Raw genomic sequence first — 22,149 nt, forward strand, 5'->3', positions numbered from 1 at the left:
CCTGGCTGCCACCTGCCCCCACCGCTGAACGTCCCCTGGGAACTAAGGTGTGAGCGTCACGGCTGGTTTACGGGACCAGCTCCTTAGACCCATGAGTCTATCTCACCTCCCGGCGTTCACAGCTCCTTCTTCACCTCCTCCAGGGCCTCCTCCATGGTCAGCGGGGTGGGCCTGTGTTGCCTGATGTACTGTGGGGCAGAGGACACGGGGGAGCCATCACCGCTGCTGCCTCAGTCTGCTGAGGCTCTGGGTCCTGGAGACGGTGCCTGTCCCCAGGGGCTAACAGGGAAAATGAAGGGATGCCAGGTGGCAATGGAACAGAAGAGGAGAGGGGAACCCAGGCAGCCTCCGGGCAGGTACCCTGCAAGGGGCGAGCCCTGACTGAGCCTGGAAGGGAAGAGGGACCGCGGTGAGGGGCAGGGCTACCCGGGGTGCCCTCAGAGGACACAGGTTGGGGAGGAGGACTTAGGTGCCACTCTCAGGGTGTGGGCCTGGAGCAGAGGACACAGGTTGGGGAGGAGGACTTAGGTGCCACTCTCAGGGTGTGGGCCTGGAGCAGAGAGCAGGCAGCCACACGTGGGCTGCAGGCAGGTGACGTACTCAGATCACTTCAGCCTGCATCCAGTCAACTGATGCACATCCAACAGAGGAACAAGTTAAAAGGACTCCACTGGGGAGCAATCACCCCAGTCCAGAATGTGGGAAAGTGTCAGATAACCTATTTTCTTTCTTTTTTTTGGCCACACCGTGCGGCATGTGGGATCTTTGTTCCCCAGCCAGGGATCGAACCCACACCCCCTGCACTGGAAGCGCAGAGTCTTAACCACTGGACCGCCAGGGAAATCCCAGGACAACCTGTTTTCTTCCAACCAATAAACTGCAAGGAAACAAAAGAGGTGGGGGAGGGGGGAAGACCTCTAGAGCAGTGGTTCTCAAAGTGGGTCCCCAATGGGCCCGTAGGAGAAACGCCCACTGCTAGGCCCACCCTGCTGCCAACACAACCCCAGTGGTCAGGCCCTCGGGGGTCTGACGCTGTTCAGGGCTGAGAACCACTGCTCTAGATTAAGACATCAAACGATCTTGATGTACCACTTTGGACACTGATGAAAAAAATAGGAACAAAAGGTACAACTTTTATGAGATGAGTGGAAATCTGAACACTGGATATCTAATGATATCAAGAAAACTTAGGGCTTCCCTGGTGGCGCAGTGGTTAGGAATCCGCCTGCCAATGCAGGGGACACGAGTTCGAGCCCTGGTCCGGGAAGATCCCACATGCCGTGGAGCAACTAAGCTTGTGTGCCACAACTACTGAGACTGCACTCTAGAGCCCGCAAGCCACAACTACTGAAGCCCGCGTGCCTAGAGCCCATGCTCTGCAACAAGAGAAGCCACCCAATGAGAAGCCTGCACACCACAATGCAGAGTAGCCCCCGCTCGCCACAACTAGAGAAAAGCCGACACGCAGCAACAAAGACCCAACGCAGCCAAAAAAAAAAAAACGTTGCAGGAATTCCCTGGCTGTCCAGTGGTTAGGACTCTGCACTTTCACTGCCAAGGGCATGGGTTTGATCCCTAGTCAGGGAACTAAGATCCCACAAGCAAAACAAACAAACAAAAAAGTCACTTTGGTTTTGGTAAACTCGTATTGTGACTATTTTTTTTAAAGTCCTTATTTTTAAGAAATATATACTGAAATATTTGTAGATAAAATGATAAAAATCACCATGCAGAACAACTCATATAGTATGATGCCATTTCTGTAAAGAAATATATATATCATGTTATTATATATAAATACTATACCTCTTCTATATATTTTCTACATAGTATAAAATATGTAAGATATAATATTGTACATGTACATAACAGTTTATATTTTACATAGGAAAAATCTAAAGAATATATATCAAGTTGGTAATAGTTATCTCTGAAATTATGGAGAACTTTATAAGCTACATATCTCCAACAAAATTTTTATACAATGTTTTTTGTAATCAGACAAAAAAATAAATTTTGGAGGGAAAAATAGAGGTGAGTGTGACATCCCTTGAGCTTAGCCCTTGGGACTGAGGATAGGGGCCCTGCCTGTGGTGGCCCACGGGAACGGTCGGTAGAGGGACAGAACCCTCACCGAGGAGGTCACCTTTGGTCCGAGGTCACACAGAGCCTGGGCTGCGGCTGGCTCTCAGTGCCCCTGCCCCGTACCAGCCCTGGTCATGGCCAAAGAGAGAACAGGGCTCCTTCCACGAGGACTGAAGGTGAAGGTGGCTGGGCCCCCAGCATCCCCGCCACCCCGGGCTGAGCGTGGGAAGCCGCCTGCCCTCTCTTTCCCGGGAAGGGTTAGCTGCACCATGGTCACCTCTTTGGTTTCCTCCAGGGTGTGGTAATGGAATGAGTCCTGGTCCAGGGAGCGCAGGAGGGATGCATGCAGGTGCCGGCTGGCCTCGATGAACTGCTGTGTCAGGCTCAGCTGCTGCTTCAGCACATCGTTGAGCGCGAACACGGCCGGGCTGTACGCTGTCAGGGCTGCACCAGGTTCTGTGTCAGTCGGCAGCCCCCGGGGCCCCATCGCCCTGGCCAGTCCCGCTCCCCGCGAGGGCCCTGCAGCCCCCAGCCGTGGACTGTGTCAGGATGCTCTCTGCAGGTGCTGCCACCTTCGGAAGCAGCAAAGGCCTCGCCTATTCTGTGCCTCTCTCTACTCAGTAGTAAATGAACCGCTCTCTTCGCTGACTTTGTGTGGATCTCACACCCTCAGCTCAGCTTCCAGGCAGAACTGGAAGCCTCAACCTCGGCGTCCAACACAAGGAAAGAAGGCCAGTGACACGGCTCCCCAAACTGCAACCGCACGGTGCGAATCTAACACTCCTGAACTGTACACTTAAAAATGGGGAAGAGGGTAAATTTTACACCATGAATTTTTAAACACATAATTAAAATAATTTAAAATGCAATTAAAATATAATAATTAACTAAATAAAAGTACAATTAAAAATAACTGCAACCGGGGCTTCCCTGGTGGCACAGTGGTTAAGAATCTGCCTGCCAATGCAGGGGACACGGGTTCGAGCCCTGGTCCTGGAAGATCCCACGTGCCACGGAGCAACGAAGCCCGTGCGCCACAACTACTGAGCCTGTGCTCTAGAGCCCACGAGCCACAACTACTGAGCCCGCACGCCACAACTACTAAAGCCCACGTGCCTACAGCCTGTGCTCCGCAACAAGAGAAGCCACCTCAATGAGAAGCCTGCGCACCGCGACAAAGAGTAGCCCCCCGCTCAGCAACGAAGACCCACCGCAGCCAAAAAATAAAATTAAAAGATTAAAAATTTTAAAGTTTAAAAATTAAAAAAAAATAACTGCAACTGTTAAAAATGATCATTACTAAGACTACACAGTAACATGGAAAAATCCTTGAGGTTAATATTGTGTTTAAAAACAGGAGATTTTTTTTTTAAGGATATAAATATTTCACTTATTGCAACCAATATATCTTAATATCTTCATCTTCTAAAAATGTTAAGAAAATGGAAATGGGGGGAGAAAGCAGGTTCTAGACGGATCCTTGCTTGTGTCATGTGAGTCATCAGCAGCCCCGCGGGACCTGACACAGACGGGGTTTCCCAAGGTGGCTGCTGGCGTCTTCCTCTTGCCCAAGGCCGGGCTGGGCCTCCCCAGGGCCCCACAACTCTCGCACACTCAGCAAGGAGGCAAGTGTCGTGCCCACAGGGCTGGGCCGCTCAGTACTGGCTGAGTGTCTTGCAGAGGAAAACACCTATGGATTCTGGACAGAAAGGCTCTGAAGGGAACACACAAAATAAAGATGGCCCTGTTGGGGTGGAAGGCTCATAGGTATGTTCCTGGTAGCCTTCCTGTTCTGTCCAACATCGGTGTCCTCGACCTAAGGGACCCACGAGGTGAGCTGGGCTGTTACCTTCTATGGCGTCCGCACTGATGACGTGGCTGGCGATGGGCGAGGGGTCCACGTAGGCACCTCCCAGGGCTGGTCCGATGGCCGCTACGCCGGCCGCTGTCCCAAGGACAAAGGGGGAGAGGTGAGTGGGCAGGATTCAGAGCAATGACTTTCTTCTCATCAACAGGTATGAGGCTGAAATAAGCTACATGAATCTGTCCTTTTCTCTTTCTGAATGTGATGGCCACCCTCCTTGCTTTTTTAACTGTTCCCCCTTTTAAAATTTTCCCAAACCTGCCTCCATCTTTCTGGTAGGTTCTCCCTGTTCAATATACAAGTCAGGTGTGCTGGCTGAAGTGGTCACCACAGCCCAGCGCGGCTGACAACTGCGGCATCGTGCCCTCCCCTGGCTCTGCCCTCCTTCCACAGCTATTTGAGGGCTTCGGAATGTTCCCTGGATTCTAACTGGCCGGTTGATTTACGCTGCCTTTTTTCTCCCTCCTTTCAAAGTCAGGCCGCGTCTAGGAAATCAGCACCACCAATGTTTTATGAAAGCATCTCTTTATTTATTTTTTATTTTTCACTTCTTTTTTTTTTTTTAAACATCTTTATTGGAGTATAATTGCTTCACAATGGTGTGTTAGTTTCTGCTGTATAACAAAGTGAATCAGCTATACATATACACATATCCCCATATCTCCTCCCTCGTGTGTCTCCTTCCCACCCTCCCTATCCCACCCCTCTAGGTGGTCACAAAGCACCGAGCTATCTCCCTGTGCTATGCGGCTGCTTCCCACTAGCTATCTATTTTACGTTTGGTAGTGTATATATGTCCATGCCACTCTCTCACTTCGTCCCAGCTTACCCTTCCCCCCACCCCGTGTCCATCGCTTTAAATTGCAAAAAGAGAAACAAAAATGGGCACATTTGCTGCCCACAGGCTAGGCTGTCAGAAAGGCAGCAGGAGGACGTGGAGAGGGACACAGAGGTTTCTGAGTCACAGAACCAGGGTTTAAAATCCCCTTGAACACCTTCTAGTGATCTGAGTTGGCTCGTCTGACTGACCTTCCTCCCTGAGAAACAGAACAGTCACGCCCCCAGCCAGGTGTGAGGTCCCGGCGGATGTATGACTAAGCTCCCCAAATCCAAATGAACAGACAAAGGGAGAACCGCACCCCAGCGCACAGTCTGGAAACAACAAGCTCTGTCCGTATTGCGGGTGTTGTCTAGACAAGAAAAGGGAGCAGGAGACTCGCTAAAAGCAAGCGACCTTTCCGTCCGGAAGGGCCAAGACCAATGCTGGGGACAGGAGAAACGACGAGCAGTGCCCGCTGCACCCCAGAAGAGAATCCACCGACAAACGCAGCGAGTTCAGACAACCAGCCAGACGGGCGACACAGCAGCCCTTGGAGCCCCATGCTGGGGCCCCACAAAGTGCCTGAGGACAGGCTGTCCCGGAGGAAGGCGGTTCCTGGCACCCTGCGTACCACTGACATTTGCGGCGGGGTCACTCTCTGGCGAGGCCGTCCTGGCCACTGCAGGATGTTGAGCAGCACCCCTGGCCTCCACCCATAGACTTCCCGTCGCCCAGACCTTGCCGATGTCTGTCCCCTGGGGCCAGGATCACCCCAGCTGAGAACCACTGCCTTAGTCTTTGGTTTGAAACCTTTCAGTGTTTTAGAGCTTGGAAGACAGTGGGGAGTACCCAAGGAGCCCCCCTCTTCTGTGGGAGAGGAAACAGGGTGCTGAGGTCCCCCCAGCTGACTAATGACGACAACCCAGACCTCCTGGCCCCGGGGTTCCTGCCTGTCGCTGCCGCTGGCCTGCCCCTCCCTCCTCCAACCAACATGCTTACCCTTAGCCCACTGGTAGGTGAAGGCGGGATCGAGGGTCTGCACAGCCATCTCCTTCACCATGACTCTTGTAACACCCCGGGCCCACTTTTTCCGAGACTTGGGAGTTGGTGGAGGAAGGTCTGTCTTCAGGCTTGCAGAAAATTCAGACCGAGTCGCCAGCGTCCTGTCAGGAGACGCCTCAGAATGGGCCATCGACTCAGATGCTGTTGGACTGGGGGATTTTTCAAAATCTTCCGAATAAGCCGAGCTCACTGTGCTGGCCGTAGGTTCCTGAGACTTTGACCCCAGGCTAGAAGTGCCCTTGGGTCCAGGGGACGAGACGGACCGCTGGCTCAGACACTCAGAAATCTCGCTTCCAGAGCGGGGGGCCCCAGCCCAGGGGCTTTTGCTGGATGCCTTTTCCCCCTGACCTTCTTTCTAAAACAAAGGAAGGCAGAGGTCACTGGAAAGTGTTTTCGAATGAGCAACAAGCTCGGAATACCACTGAGTTAGACTGAGGGCACCCCAAGGGCCCAGCAGGTGAGGGTCCACGCTGTCCTTCCTAAATTTGGGCAGGCTGAGTATCGTGAGCAGAACTCTTTTTTTTTTTTTAAACATCTTTATTGGAGTATAATTGCTTTACGATGTTGAGTTAGTTTCTGCTGTATAACAAATTGAATCAGCTATATGCATACATATATCCCCATAACCCCTCCCTCTTGCATCTCCTTCCCACCCTCCCTATCCCACCCCTCTAGGGGGTCACAAAGCACCGAGCTGATCTCCCTGTGCTATGCGGCTGCTTCCCACTAGGGATAAATGTAAAATAAATGTAAAATCTATTTTACATTTGGTAGTGTATACGTCAAAGCTACTCTCAGCTGACCCTTCCCTCTCCCCATGTCCTCAAGTCCATTCTCTACATCTGCATCTTTATTCCTGTCCTGCCCCTAGGTTCATCAGAACCATTTTTTTTTTTAGATTCCATATATATGTGTTAGCATACGGTATTTGTGTTTCTCTTTCTGACTTACTTCACTCTGTAGGACAGACTCTAGGTCCATCCACCTCACTACAAATAACTCAATTTCATTCCTTTTTATGGCTGAGTAATATTCCATTGTATATATGTGCCACATCTCCTTTATCCATTCATCTGTCGATGGACACTTAGGTTGCTTTCATATCCTGGCTATTGTAAATAGTGCTGCAATGAACATTGTGTACATGACTCTTTTTGAATTATGGTTTTCTCAGGGTATATGCCCAGTAGTGGGATTGCTGGGTCGTATGGTAGTTCTATTTTTTGTTTATTAAGGAACCTCCATACTGTTCTCCACAGTGGCTGTATCAATTTACATTCCCACCAACAGTGCAAGAGGGTTCCCTTTCCTCCACACCCTCTCCAGCATTTATTGTTTGTAGATTTTTTGATGATGGCCATTCTGACTGGTGTGAGGTGATACCTCATTCTAGTTTTGATTTGCATTTCTCTAATGATTAGTGATGTTGAGCATCCTTTCATGTGTTTGTTGGCAATCTGTATATCTTCTTTGGAGAAATGTCTATTTAGGTCTTCTGTCCATTTTTGGATTGGGTTGTTTGTTTTTTTGATATTGAGCTGCATGAGCTGCTTGTATATTTTGGAGATTAATCCTTTGTCAGTTGCTTCGTTTGCAGATATCATCTCCCATTCTGAGGGTTGTCTTTTCATCTTGTTTATGGTTCCCATTGCTCTGCAAAACCCTTTAAGTTTCATTAGGTCCCATTTGTTTATTTTTGTTTTTATTTCCATTTCTCTAGGAGGTGGGTCAAAAAGGATGTTACTGTGACTTACATCATAGGGTGTTCTGCCTATGTTTTCCTCTAAGACTTTTATAGTGTCTGGCCTTACATTTAGGTCTTTAATCCACTGTGAGTTTATTTTTGTGTATGGTGTTAAGAAGTGTTCTAATTTCATTCTTTTATGTGTAGCTGTCCAGTTTTCCCAGCACCACTTATTGAAGAGGCTGTCTTTTCTCCATTGTATACTCTTGCCTCCTTTATCAAAGATAAGGTGACCATATGTGCGTGGGTTTATCTTGGGGCTGTCTGTTCCATTGATCTATATTTCTGTTTTTGCGCCAGTACCATACTGTCTTGATGACTGTAGCTTTGTAGTATAGTCTGAAGTCAGGGAGCCTGATTCTCCAGCTCCGTTTTTCTTTCTCAAGATTGCTTTGGCTATTCGGGGTCTTTTGTGTTTCCATACAAATTGTGAAATTTTTTGTTCTAGTTCTGTGAAAAATGCCATTGGTAGTTTGATAGGGATTGCACTGAATCTGTAGATTGCTTTGGGTAGTCATTTTCACAATGTTGATTCTTCCATTCCAAGAACATGGTATATCTCTCCATCTGTTTGTATCATCTTTAATTTCTTTCATCAGTGTCCTACTGTTTTCTGCATACAGGTCTTTTGTCTCCTTAGGTAGGTTTATTCCTAGGTATTTTATTCTTTTTGTTGCAATGGTAAATGGGAGTGTTCCCTTAATTTCTCTTTCGGATTTTTCATCATTAGTGTATAGGAATGCAAGATATTTCTGTACATTAATTTTGTATCCTGCTACTCTACCAAATTCATTGATTAGCTCTAGTAGTTTTCTGGTAGCATCTTTAGGATTCTCTATGTAAAGTCTGCAAACAGTGACAGCTTTACTTCTTCTTTTCTGATTTGGATTCCCTTTATTTCTTTTTCTTCTCTGATTGCTGTGGCTAAAACTTCCAAAACTATGTTGAATAATAGTGGTGAGAGTGGGCAACCTTGTCTTGTTCCTGATCTTATAGGAAATGGTTTCAGTTTTTCACCACTGAGAATGATGTTGGCTGTGGGTTTGTCATGTATGGACTATATTATGTTGAGGTAGGTTCCATCTATGCCTACCTTCTGGAGAGTTTTTATCATAAATGGGTGTTGAATTTTGTCAAAAGCTTTTTCTGCATCTACTGAGATTATCATATGGTTTTTATCCTTCAGTTTGTTAATATGGTGTATCACATTGATTGATTTGCATATATTGAAGAATCCTTGCATTCCTGGGATAAACCCCACTTAATCGTGGTGTATGATCCTTTTAATGTGCTGTTGGATTCTGTTTGCTAGTATTTTGTTGAGGATATCTGCATCTATGTTCATCAGTGATATTGGTCTGTAGTTTTCTTTTTTTGTGACACCTTTGTCTGGTTTTGGTATCAGGCTGATGGTGGCCTTGTAGAATGAGTTTGGGAGTGTTCCTCCCTCTGTTATATTTTGGAAGAGTTTGAGAAGGATAGGTGTTAGCTCTTCTCTAAATGTTTGATAGAATTCTCCTGTGAAGCCACCTGGTCCTGGGCTTTTGTTTGTTGGAAGATTTTTAATCACAGTCTCAATTTCAGTGTTTGTGACTGGTCTGTTTATATTTTCTGTTTCTTCCTGGTTCAGTCTTGGAAGGTTGTACTTTTCTAAGAATTTGTCCATTTCTTCCAGGTTGTCCATTTTATTGGCATATAGTTGCTTGTAGTAATCTCTCATGATCCTTTGTATTTCTGCTGTGTCTGTTTTAACTTGTCCTTTTTCATTTCTAATTTTATTGATTTGAGTCCTCTCCCTCTTTTTCTTGATGAGTCTGGCTAATGGTTTATCAATTTTGTTTATCTTCTCAAAGAACCAGCTTTTAGTTTTATTGATCTTTGCTATCGTTTCCTTCATTTCTTTTTCATTTATTTCTGATCTGATCTTTATGATTTCTTTCCTTCTGCTAACTTTGGGGGTTTTTTGTTCTTCTTTCTCTAATTGCCTTAGGTGTAAGGTTAGGTTGTTTATTTGAGATTTTTCTTGTTTCCTGAGGTTACCTGAGGACTGTACTGCTATAAACTTCCCTCTTAGAACTGCTTTTTCTGCATCCCATATGTTTTGTGTCATCGTGTTATCATTGTCATTTGTTTCCAGGTATTTTTTGATTTCCTCTTTGATTTCTTCAGTGATCTCTTGGTTATTTAGTAGCGTATTGTTTAGCTTCCATGTGTTTGTATTTTTTACAGTTTTTTTCTTGTAATTGATATCTAGTCTCATAGCGTTGTGGTCGGAAAAGATACTTGATATGATTGCAATTTTCTTGAATTTACCAATGCTTGATTTGCTACCCAAGATATGGTCTATCTTGGAGAATGTTCCATGAGCACTTGAGAAGAAAGTGTATTCTGTTGTTTTTGGATGGAATGTCCTATAAATACCAGTTAAGTCCATGTGTCATTTAAAGCTTGTGTTTCCTTATTTATTTTCATTTTGGATGATCTGTCCATTGGTGAAAGTGGGGTGTTAAAGTCCCCTACTATTATTGTGTTACTGTCGATTTCCCCTTTTATGGCTGTTAGCATTTACCTTATGTACTGAGGTGCTCCTATGTTGGGTGCATAAATATTTACCATTGTTATATCTTCTTCTTGGATTGATCCCTTGATCATTATGTAGTGTCCTTCTTTGTCTCTTGTAATAGTCTTTATTTTAAAGTCAATTTTGTCTGATATGAGAATTGCTACCTCAACTTTCTTTTGATTTCCAGTTGCATGGAATATCTTTTTCCATCCCCTCACTTTCAGTCTGTATGTGTCCCTAGGTCTGAAGTGGGTCTCTTGTAGACAGCATATATATGGGTCTTGTTTTTGTATCCATTCAGCCAGTCTATGTCTTTTGGTTGGAGCATTTAATCCATTTACATTTAAGGTAATTATCGATATGTATGTTCCTCTTACCATTTTCTTAATTGTTTTGGGTTTGTTTTTGTAGGTCTTTTCCTTCTCTTGTGTTTCTGTGATCAGAACTCTTGAAACCCTTCAGCACGAGGCTGCTGCACTTAGCACTGATGGTGTGAGCATGTGTAGCTGGCACGTGGGTGAAATCTGTTAAAGTGCCATTATTATGTATTATCAAAACATGCGCTGATAATGAGGTGGTTACTAATACAGAAAGAATCACCACGGGGCGATGCAACAAGTACAGGTTAGTGCAGGTAGTGTTGTGGGGAAGTTGAAGTGGGATCTGCTTTAATCTTCTGATATGTTAAGTAGCTCTATCCTGTTATTACCTAAATCAGGGTGTCAACCCATGGCACGCTGACATTTGAGACACGAACATTCTTTGCAGCGGGGGCCATCCTATGCATTGTGGGACACTGGCACAGGACATCCCGGACTGCCACCCACTGGATGCCAGTAGCACCCTGCACCCCAGTCATGACCACAGTGTTGCCAGACATTGCCAAGTGTCCCCTAGGGGGGCAATCGCCCCCAGGTGAGAACCACTGACCTAAATGAGGCATAACGGTTGCAAGCCGTTCTACCCAAAGGCCTAAAACGAGAAATCAGTTCGTTGTACTTACTTTCTGTTCCAAGGCTGATTTCTCACTGACAGCTGGAGCCAGATCATCAAGGGATAAAATGTTTATTCTCAAATCTGTAATCAAAAATGTAACATGCCGATATTTACTCCACATGCGTTTACCATCCTGTTGTAGGCACCGGGCTAAGTGCTAGGGACGGGAAGAGCAGAAGGCGTGCGGTCTCTGTCCTCAGAAAGCGAGCCCAGGGGTCCAAGTGCTTTTTCTCTAAAGGGCTAGGTCGTAAATATTTTTGGCTTTTCGGGCTAGTCTGTCTCTGTCACCATTGATCAGCTCTGCCCTCATGATTCAAAAGCCGCCACGGACCGTGTGTAAACAAATGGGTATGGCTGTGTCCCAATAAAATGTTATTTATAGGGACTTCCCCCATGGTTCCGCAGTTAAGACTGCGGTCTTCCAAAGCAGGGGATGTGGGTTCGATCCCTGGTCGGGGAACTGAAATCCCACGTGCCGCGCAGTGCGGCCAAAAACAAAAAAAAAACTTTATTCATAAAAACAGACGACTGGCCTTCCCTGGTGGCGCATTGGTTAAGAATCCACCTGCCAGTGCAGGGGACATGGGTTCGAGCCCTGGTCCAGGAAGATCTCACATGCCACGGAGCAACTAAGCCCACGAGCCACAACTACTGAAACCCACGCGCCCTAGAGCCCGTGCTCTGCAACAAGAGAAGCCACCCCAATGAGAAGCCCGCGCTCCGCAACGAAGAGTAGCCCCCGCTCATCGCAACTAGAAGAAAGCCCGCACGCAGCAATGAAGACCCAACACAGCCAAAAATAAATAAATAAAACATTAAAAAAAATTTTTTTTTAAATGAAAAAAGAGCCAAGTATTGTGAACACGTGTGCAGGGACCCCAGAGGTCTGATAGGAGGGAGTTATAACCTCAAGGTGGTTGGAGATTTGGCTGGGGAAGGAGGAGCTGACACCAGGTCTGGCCACAGGATCTGCAGGACCCAGTGCAAAGAAAAAACAAAACAACAACAAAAAAACAGACGATGGGGTAATTCCCAGTTGTTAGGACTCTGCGTTTTCACTGCCGAGGGCCCGGGTTCAATCCCTGGTTGGGGAACTAAGGAACTAAGATCCCACAGGACGCACAGTGGGCCAAAAAAACAGAGCAAAACAAACAAACAAAACACAGACCACAGACCTCTCAGCCCCTGGCCTAGACACAGGAGACGATCACGATGCAAGGAAGGACGCCCAGTGACACGTGCGCTTGAGGTAGGAGAGGGGGGCCCTCTGCTGGGGGACTGGCACCTCGTCCTAAGTTCTCATTTAAAGCAAGTTAAGGGCACTTAATTCTGTGGTGCCAGCTGGCCAGTCGCCAGCGCCCAGATGCCTTGGGTGCAGGTCACTCAGGAGCAGGAAGGCTCTGTGCAGTTTGGGTGTCCCAGCAGGTTTCTGCCCCATCAGTATGTGAGCCCACTCCTCCCCAGGACGGGGGAGGCCGACGGGCTGCCAGTATCGGCAGGGACTCCATCACGTGGCTCATTTCAGGCCCGAGGCACAGAGGCTGTGTGTGCGCGTGTGCGCGCGTGCGCACGCAGTTAGGGGTGGAGAGGGCGAGGGGTCCACCCTGCGGGGCCTCAAAACTCAAGCAGGTACATGATCCAATCATGGCTGAGTTGAACAGACACTTCGAGGGGGGCCTAAGGTGTCTAGAGGCTTCCACGGAGGGCACGTGCTAGGTTGGAGGGATGAGTCTCCCTGCGGAGGCAGGATGAGACCCCCGGTTCTAGAAACAGGCAGGGACAGTTAGCAGGAGCAGATGGGAGCAGGGCCCTCCCACAGGTGGCACAGCGCTGGGGATGAGCAGGAGATGGAAGACGGAGCCGTCTACTCTCTTTGCAAAGGTCAGCTGAGTGCAGCCCCAAACACCAGGCTGCCTGGCGGCATAAGACCCAGATCAAAGCCCAGCTCGTCACTCTAGCGTGAGGGTCTCGCCCCCCCCCCCCCCCGAGCTCCCCTAACACTGCCAGTTACCACAATGCACGTGACACGTAAGTCCTGAGACACGTTCATGGGCAAAGCCTCTGAACTAAGCCATCCCAGCCGGCTCGGGCCAAGGCACTGCAGGAGACTGTGGACGAGCTCTCCGGAACAGTGTTGTCACTGGCTGAGGAATAACGTTATTGTCACATCAGCCAACCCGGACACACACACGCTTAGTGAGCAGGAGGCCCCACTGAGGCACTCCACAGGCACGAGCTCACGGACACAGCTCTGCCCCACGTTACAGATGAGGGGACCACGGCACAGAGAGCCTGAGACCGCATGGCCAGAAAGAGGTGGAGCAAGGATGTCCACCCCAGGTATGCTGGACCCCAAACTCAGACTGGTACTCACCACTCCCTGCTACGTGCCGCCCTTGAGGCTGCATCAGAATGAGGGAAGGCAGGGTCTGGACACCGAGGGGGCCCTCCAGGCCAGCAGCGAGGACTGAGGGGCAGCCTGGATGGGCAGCCCAGGAGGGCAGGAACCTGGGTCTGGCGCCTGCCCCGCCAGCTACACCCACCTTCTCACCCACACCTGCCAGGCTGGCGTGGACACCCACTCATCAGCCCCTTGGGCCCGAAGATCCGAGACCGTATCAGTGAGGTGCCAAATGGCATCCGGCCGATGGTGGCCCCTGAGGGGGTTCAAAGGGATTTCCTCACATCCGTGAGCCCGTCTCGCTGCCTTCTCCAACCCTCACAGGGGCGCGTGGCAGGGACTCTTGCTGGCCGTGCTTCTCCTCCCTGCCCCCTACGTGGTGGTACCTTGGCATCTTGAATATTTTGACCTGCAGGAATCTGAGACACAGCAGGGGCTGCAAGGACTCCCCGACCTTCTCCCCTGAATCAGGTCGTAAGGCCCTCAGGTAAGAAGATGTGCCTTCCCTCTACCTGGAGGAAAGGAGCATCCTTATGTCCAAGATGGGGGGACACTGAGCAACTCCAACTACATCTCCCCTCATCTACTACCCTTGGCTCATATCCTTCTGTCTATCACATTGTCCCACAACTATTCTACTCCCCATCAAACGTAGCAGAAGGCGCGACCGTTTCTTCAGGTTTCCATTTCCTTATGAAGGCTCCTGTGTCACATAAAACGTACATTAAATATTTATTTAATACCTGAATGCTCTTATCCTGTTAACCTGTCCTTTGTCACAGAGCTCCAGCCAAGAACCCAGAAGGACACAAGGAAAAAGCTATTTTTCCTCCCCTACAACTGATTCACAGGCTATGGATCACCCTGGCGCTTGGGGGCAGGGGCGAGTTGGCTTGTTTGTCATCCTGTTCCTGACACCACGACGCCTGGCACGTGCTGGCACACAGCAGGCACTCGAGACACAGTTATTTAACTCGGATTTGATGATCAGGCACCCCAGATGGGAGAAATCAATGTTGGCTGCACATCTTTTTTCTTTCTGCTCTTTCTTAAATACATACAATGTTAAACTAAAAATCACGTTGAATGATGGTGAAATAATAAAAATGCTTATGAGGGACTTCCCTGGTGGCGCAGTGGTTAAGAATCCACCTGCCAATGCAGGGGACACGGGTTCGAGCCCTGGTCGGGGAAGATCCCACATGCCGCGGAGCAACTAAGCCCGTGCGCCACAACTACTGAGCCTGCACTCTAGAGCCCACGAGCCACAACTACTGACGCCTGCATGCCTAGAGCCTGTGCTCTGCAACAAGAGAAGCCACCACAATGAGAAGCCCACGCACCACAATGAAGAGTAGCCCCCACTAGCCGCAACTAGAGAGAGCCCACGCACAGCAACAAAGACCCAACGCAGCCAAAAATAAGTAAGTAAGTTTATAAAAAAAAAAAAAGTTTGTGACTGGTTAGATGTTGGTTTCTTTTTCTGGATTTAAAAAGGAAAGGAAGCAAATTTCTCTTTTACGACAAGGAAAACTGCATTGCCGTCCTCTTGCACGAGGCTCTAGAAGGATTTCTGTTTTTGCTCTGTCATTGGGTAGGGTTACTAGAAGAAGGCTTTAAAGACAGAACAAAAAAATCTGACGTGCCCCTCAACTAGGAAAGAAGGTCAGGAAGCCAAGGGTGTGACTCGCACCCCTCAAGACAATACCCTGTGACCACCGCGCCAGGGACCCTAGAGGCGGTCTCGCCCTTCCTGCCCCGGGGTGACAACTCTGCGCAGGGACGAGGGTTACCGTTTAGACTTTCATCGGCGGCTTCTGAGGGAGACTCATCCTGAGGCCCAGCCTCACTCCTTCTCGGGGAGGACAAGAGCTTGCCGTCCCCCATTGTCGAGGGCACGGACTTCGGAAAGGCGCTGGGGATGGAAAGCGACGCCGTGTGGGAGGCTGTGTCCTCTGAAATGGGAATCTGTGGGGAGCGAGTTCTCGAGCCAGCACTGCGAAGGGTCCCATCTGCTGACCGTGAGGTTGGCAGACGTGATGTCGGAAATGGCTTTGAGCTGGAAAGATCCTTCCTGGGCAGCGAAAGGACTCTCAGTTGATTTGGGATCTGATCCTACTTTGGCAGAAACAAAAGAAGGGAAATTACCAAACATACGCTACGTAAGTCCTTATCATCAGACATCGTGGCTGGTGGAGAGCATGAGTCCTTGGTGATCAAATCGTTATCCCTCTCTGCCCCTCTCTCTCCCCTTTCCCCTCATCTCTGGAAGTCAAGGTACAACATTTAGACAAGATAATACTGGGATTAGAAATACTCCACAAATAATCAGAAATATCACTTCGCTTTCAAATACATATTGTTAATTACACATTTTCTAAACTAAGGCCCCTGAGAACATGGATCTTCAATAGAGTCAAAATCAATATGCAGATTTTTCCCCTTAAAATGCAGCCTTCCCATCACTTCACACCAACTAGGATGGCTATAAGCAAAAAAAACCCAAAAAAAACCCAAAAAATAACAAGTGTTGGTGAGGATGTGGGGAAATTGGAACCCTCATACACTGCTGGTGGGAATGTAAAACGGTGCAGTCACTGTGGGAAACAGTTTCTCTGTTCCTCAATAAGTTACACACAGAATTACTACAAGACCCAAGAGTTCGACTCCTAGGTATAAACCCGAAGAATTGAAAACAGGGACTCAAACAGATACTTGTACACTATTCACAATCCCCAAAAGGCAGAAACAACCCAAATGTCCATCAATGGACAAATGGATAAATAAAATGTGGTCCATCCACACAATGGAATATTACTCAGCCATAGAAAGGAATGAAGCACTGACACATGCTACAATGTGAGTGAACCTCGTAAACATCAGGCTAAGGGAAAGAAACCAGACGCAAAAGGCCACAGGTTGTATGATTCCATTACACGAGATGTCTAGAACAGGCAAACCCACAGAGACAGAAAGCAGATTAGTGGTTGTTAGGGTCTGGGGGAGGGGGAAACAGGGAGGGATGACTGGGTAAGGGTCTCCTTTTGGCATGATGAAAATGTTTTGGAACTAGACAGAGGTGGTGGTTACACAACATCGTGAATGCACTAAATGCCACTGAACTGTTCATTGGCATTGAACAGTTGGAAAATGGACATGCAGCCTTCCCAAGTTAGTGATTCCTGTGTGGTACAACCAACAAGTAGGCATGGATCACCAATGGCAGCGATCACAGCTGGTGTTGGATCAGTCATACAAAGTGCTGTCCTGGGGTGTATATAGTTACGAGGCTCCACATAGAGCAAAACTGCCTGACGTGTCCCAAATCCTGTCCCTTACAGAGCAGACCAGCAATGGGTACTCGTGATTGGCTGAAACCCAACCTCTCCTCATCAAACACTTTCTGAAGTGTTTACAGGTGATGGCTCTCTTCAAAACTCTCTAGTGCTATGACAGAAAGGTACAAATGCAAAGTACATACAAGTACAAAATAAATACATGCAAACCTTACCGAGACTAGTTTTGTTTGTTCTTTCTCATTGACTTTGGGGCTGGTGAAACCCTGATTTGTGGACGCTTCTTTTTCGCTAGAAGATTCCATCAAGCTTCCCAGCAACTCTTTCATTTCCTCTTCATCACTGTCTGGAGGATCCAGTCTTCTAGGAGGTTTCTTCTCTTTGGGTGTTTGAAAATCCCTCTCTTTCCCAACATGTGCTTCAGGGGATATCTTTTCCACAGGTGCTTCTCTCTTCTTTAGAAACCTACTGACCTTCCCACTCGGCATGCCACTCTCAGGGACAGGAATTTCAAGGGCCTGTTTCTGGGAGGTTTTGTCTGTGTTCTGTGAAGAAAGGTCAACCGTCCTTCTGGGGGGATTTTCGTCTGCTCTGCTAGGAAGCCGGTCCTCAGAGGTCTTCAGGTCAGGTTCCACGTCAGACAGATCCATCTGCACCTTCCGGGTCCTGATCTTGGTTTCTATCTGGGCCAGCTTTGTGAGCGCAGCATTGGCCCTGACCTTCGAGGCAGTGGTCGAAGCTCTACCTGAAGAGAGCCAGGGCCCCCTCCCCAGGAAAGCATTCTCTTTCGGGAGTGTGTGTTTTCCACCCATACTCTGGTTTCTTTTTAGAAATCTGCTCGGACCGGGTGCTATTTTGGTAAGACTTCTACTGATTTCCAAGTTCTGGATTTCTTCCATCTTTGAATCTTCTAAGGAAATATCACTGAAGTCGCCAAAGATATCACGCACGGGACGGCTGGTTTTTCTTATTGAAGCCATTCTAGGGAGTAAAGAAAGAAAACTTACAGTAAGAATACCTGATGTTCAGACTGCACATCCAAATCTCTCAATGCTTCCCACCACCTGGGAGAGGCCACATCCCCCTTTGCCATCTGGCCAGAGCCTCCCCTTCAAGCCCGATGATGACAACGAAAATAATAAGACACCTGGTATGTTATCATTGAACTATGCCGTTCAAGGCCAGGTCTTAAGTGAGACATGTTACATATTAAAGACGAGAGCCAGTGCTTCTCAGGCCCAGCAGTATGCCTGGCACTCTGCTCAGAGCTACAGTATCTCATTTAATCCTCACTTGACACTGAGAGTCGGTCGTTGTCATGCCTCTTGCACAGAGAAGAGGAAGGAAATGAAGGTCTCCACAGTTTAGGTCACCTGGCCAGCGAGTAACAGAGCCAAATTCAAAGCTCAGGCCAATTCCAAAGGTCCCACTCGCTCCCACGGTGCTTCACTGCCTCTCCAGTGGCCCCACCTCTACTCCGAGTGAGTCCTATTACCCAGTTGCACCCCAAGTCTGGTCTCCTCCTTTATCCAAGTGTCCTCAGTTCTCTCAAAAAGAGCTGTTGAAACACAATCTGTATATTTAATGAGCTCCCCAGAAATCTTATTTTACTTACAGTGTGAGAACTACTGCCCTGGGAGCAGGGAAGGGGGCTATGGACAGACACAGACCCCCCCACCAAAGGTCGGCCATGTGTTTTATGTGTGTGCTGGTGTACAGTTTTCTGGGGAAAAGGGCCAGAGTTTTCATCATATTCTCAGAGTTCCCATGTGCCCCTGAAGGAATATGAACAATTCACTCAGAGATTTACCAAGGTTTCAAAAGATTTTAAAGACTTAAAAAAATGGAAAAATATGGCATGGGTGTGTGTTTGCTGCAGGCCCTTTAGTGAGGAACTTGGCAACAGCAATGAAAATGTGAAATGCACAGACCCTGTGACACCACAGTTCCACGTCTGGGAATTTACCTACAACGCCCATAGAGATGTATGTTCAAGGGATATCTTGGCAGCATTGTTTGTACTCATCAGAATCCTGATCCCATCCATACAGGCTCAATGAAGTCCAGATAAGCACAGGCAGACAATGGAATACTATGCAGCTGTTAAAAGGAATGGGGGAGGGCTTCCCTGGTGGCGCAGTGGTTGAGAATCTGCCTGCTAATGCAGGGGACACGGGTTCGAGCCCTGGTCTGGGAAGATCCCACATGCTGCGGAGCAACTAGGCCCGTGAGCCACAACTACTGAGCCTGCGCGTCTGGAGCCTGTGCTCCACAACGAGAGGCCTGAGAGGCCCGCGCGCCGCGATGAAGAGTGGCCCCCGCTTGCCGCAACTAGAGGAAGCCCTCGCACAGAAACGAAGACCCAACACAGCCAAAAAAATAAATAAATAATAATTTAAAAAAAAAAAGGAATGGCGGAGATCTGTGTGCATAATAATGTCTCCAGCATAGTGATCTGTGAGGCAAAAAAGAAAAGATGCAGAACCATGCCTCAGCTCCATACCGTTTGAATGTTTTAGCAAGGCCATGTGTTACTTTTATTTAAAAAAATTTACTGTGAGACCCCCAAAAAGCCTTTTTTTTCCCCACTCTGTCCACTTGGAAAACCACCTTATTGGGATTGCCAGACTAAATACAGGACAGCCAGTTATTTGAATTTCAGATAAATAGCAAATAATTTAAAAAATATAAGTATGACCCAAATATTTTTATCCTAAAAGGTAATGTTCCAAATTTTTTTTAAATTTATTTTTGGCTGCTTTGGTTCTTCGTTGCTGTGTGCAGCTTTCTCTAGTTGCGGTGAGTGGGGGCTACTCTTTGTTGCAGTGCGCGGGCTTCTCACTGCGGTGGCTTCTCTTGCTGCAGAGCACGGGCTCTAGGCACGCAGGCTTCAGTAGTTGAGCATGCGGGCTCTGTAGTTGTGGCTCGCGGGCTCCAGAGTGCAGGCTCAGTAGTTGTGGCACACGGGCTTAGTTGCTCCGCGGCATGTGGGATCTTCCCGGACCAGGGCTTGAACCCATGTCCCCTGCACTGGCAGGCTGATTCTTAACCACTGCACCACCAGGGGAGCCCCTAAATATTTTTATACTAAAAAATTATCTGTTGTTTATCTGAAACTGAAATTCAACTGGGTGTCCAGTATTTTGATTTGTTAAACCTGGCAACCCTACGTCTTATATACCTTTCAAAGCTGAGTTCAAATATTCTGTGCAAGGCATTTAATCCAGCCCCTAAGATTCTGTACAAGAATGAATTATTTTTATTATTTTCTAATAATAAAACAAAGTCTGTTTCTCTGACTAGTGTGCTTGCTTGCTCATCCCCATCTTAACCACCCCGTGTACTAAGCGTGCCCAGCACAGGCCTGACCACAGGAGTCAATGAATCAAAAATCACACCCAACAGAAACAGTGCAGAATTCCTAGTGTGAGTGACCCTGGTCAAGTTACTTAACCACTCTGTGCCTCAGCTTGCTCATCTGTAAAAAGGGAATAATAACTATTAGCCTCACAGGATTCCTATGTTCAGTGTGGGGCATAGAATAAGCATACAATAAAATTTAGATAGCAGTAATGACAGTATTTGGACTACCTGCATAACGGGTTAACTTTTAGCTGGAAGGACATGGTGAAGGGGGAGTAGAAAGCACTGGAACAACATCAACAGCTATCTTTGTGAGTATTTTTGTAGGCAAGGCCCAGGGCACTCTGTGGGTCAGAGGAAAAGCCTGACCACCAGGCCAGGTTTTCTGGCATCTAGTTCTTCTGAAAGTTTCCCTAGGTTTAAAAAAAATTTTTTAATAAAAGAATTAAATAAATAATTTTTTAAAAAAGAATTTTAAGAAAAAGGGATTTCTCTCTGGTGGCCTACTGGTTAGGATTCCAGGCTTTCACTGCCATGGTCCAGGTTCAATCCCTGCTCCAGGAACTGAGATCCCACAAGCTGCACGGCGCAGCCAAAATAAATAAATAAAATAAAATAAGATAATTTAAAAAATAAATCAATAATGTTTAAAAGGGTAAATTTCATGTTATGTACATTTTACCACAACTAAAATATATATTTTTTAATTAAAAATTTTTTATTGAAGTACAGTTGATTTACAATATTGTGTTAGTTTCAGAAATAGATGTATTTTTAAAACACATAATTAAAAATAAACCAATAGGTAAAAGATGTTAACCGATATTTCACCAAAAAAAAATACACAAATGGCCAATAAGCACATGAAAAGATGTTCAGCATCAGCCATGAGGGAAATTCAAATCAAAACCACTATAAGATCCACTTCATACCCACAAGGGTGGCTATAATCAAAACTACAGAAAATAACAAACGGTTGGCGGAGGGTGTGAAGAAATTGGAACCTTCATACCCCTTTGGAGGAGACCATAAAATGACGCAGCTGACAACCTGGAAAACGGTCTGGTAGTTCCTCAAAAAGTTAAACATCGTTACCATATGATCCAGCAATTCCACTCCCATGAAGCCCAAGATAACTGAAATGTATGCAAATGTTCATAATAGTTCTTATTCATAATAGACAAAAAGTGGAAACAACCCAAATATCCATTAACTAGTGAATGGATGAGAACTGAGGTCCATCCATAAATGAGATACTATTCAGTAATAAAAAAGAACAAATAATGACACACACAACACGCATATACGTCAAACACACCATACTAAGGGAAAATACCAGATGATGCAAAAAACCACACACTGTATAACTCCAGTTATAAGGATTGTCCAGAAAAGGTTAAATCTATAGACTCAGAAAGCCCATCAGTGGTTGCCTGGGGCTGGGAGTGGTAGCGGAGATAGACTGCAAAGGGGCAGGAGAGATACACTTGGGGTGACTGACAAGCTCTAAAGCTGGATGGTTGTGATGTTTGCACCACTTGGTAAATTTACTAAAAATAACGGGAATTGTACGCTTAGAAGGGGTGAATTGTATGGTATGTAAATGAATTATCAATAAAGTTGCTAAAAATAAATAAACCAAAATTTGAAAACACAGTCTCCCCTCAGACCATCGAGCTCTTCCCCCAGGCCTGGAGCGACCCACATCGTACCACGCTCGCTAGTGGGCCCCAGACGGGGAAAATGAGGCGCTAGGCCGCTCTCCCGCCGCCCGACCTGCCCAGCTCCGGAGCGCGTCCCGTTTCCCTGCAACTCCTCTCCCGAGACCGGGCATTAAGCCCGGCCAACGCCCAGCCAACCCCGCCAACCTCCTCCCACGAAGTCCTTCCGCGGAGGTCGCCACCGTTCTCGGCCGGACTCTCGGGCCAGAGGGGACCGTTGACCCCGCCAGCGGC

At 47.3% G+C, this 22,149-nt stretch overlaps 1 protein-coding gene across 3 annotated transcripts in view; it reads right to left on the minus strand.

The window, feature by feature from the left end:
* Window positions 1-22,144, minus strand: part of C2H19orf44 (chromosome 2 C19orf44 homolog) — a 25,361-nt gene extending 3,217 nt beyond the window's left edge. Inside the window, exons 1-8 of one of the 3 annotated variants that reach the window (XM_068536789.1) lie at window positions 22,063-22,144; window positions 17,047-17,812; window positions 15,329-15,650; window positions 11,142-11,215; window positions 5,769-6,186; window positions 3,935-4,030; window positions 2,363-2,529; window positions 107-188 (exon numbers count right to left, since the gene is read on the minus strand). In XM_068536789.1, coding sequence (XP_068392890.1) covers window positions 117-188; window positions 2,363-2,529; window positions 3,935-4,030; window positions 5,769-6,186; window positions 11,142-11,215; window positions 15,329-15,650; window positions 17,047-17,811 — 1,914 coding nt within the window. In that variant the 5' untranslated portion in view covers window position 17,812; window positions 22,063-22,144 and the 3' untranslated portion in view covers window positions 107-116. Of the gene's footprint in view, window positions 1-106; window positions 189-2,362; window positions 2,530-3,934; window positions 4,031-5,768; window positions 6,187-11,141; window positions 11,216-15,328; window positions 15,651-17,046; window positions 17,813-21,906 lie in introns of all 3 variants that reach the window. The other 2 variants (XM_068536790.1, XM_068536791.1) reach the window with 2 other exon arrangements.
* Window positions 22,145-22,149: the final 5 nt, after the last annotated feature.

Source organism: Eschrichtius robustus, chromosome 2, assembly GCF_028021215.1.
Source record: "Eschrichtius robustus isolate mEscRob2 chromosome 2, mEscRob2.pri, whole genome shotgun sequence".
Taxonomy (NCBI): domain Eukaryota; kingdom Metazoa; phylum Chordata; class Mammalia; order Artiodactyla; family Eschrichtiidae; genus Eschrichtius; species Eschrichtius robustus.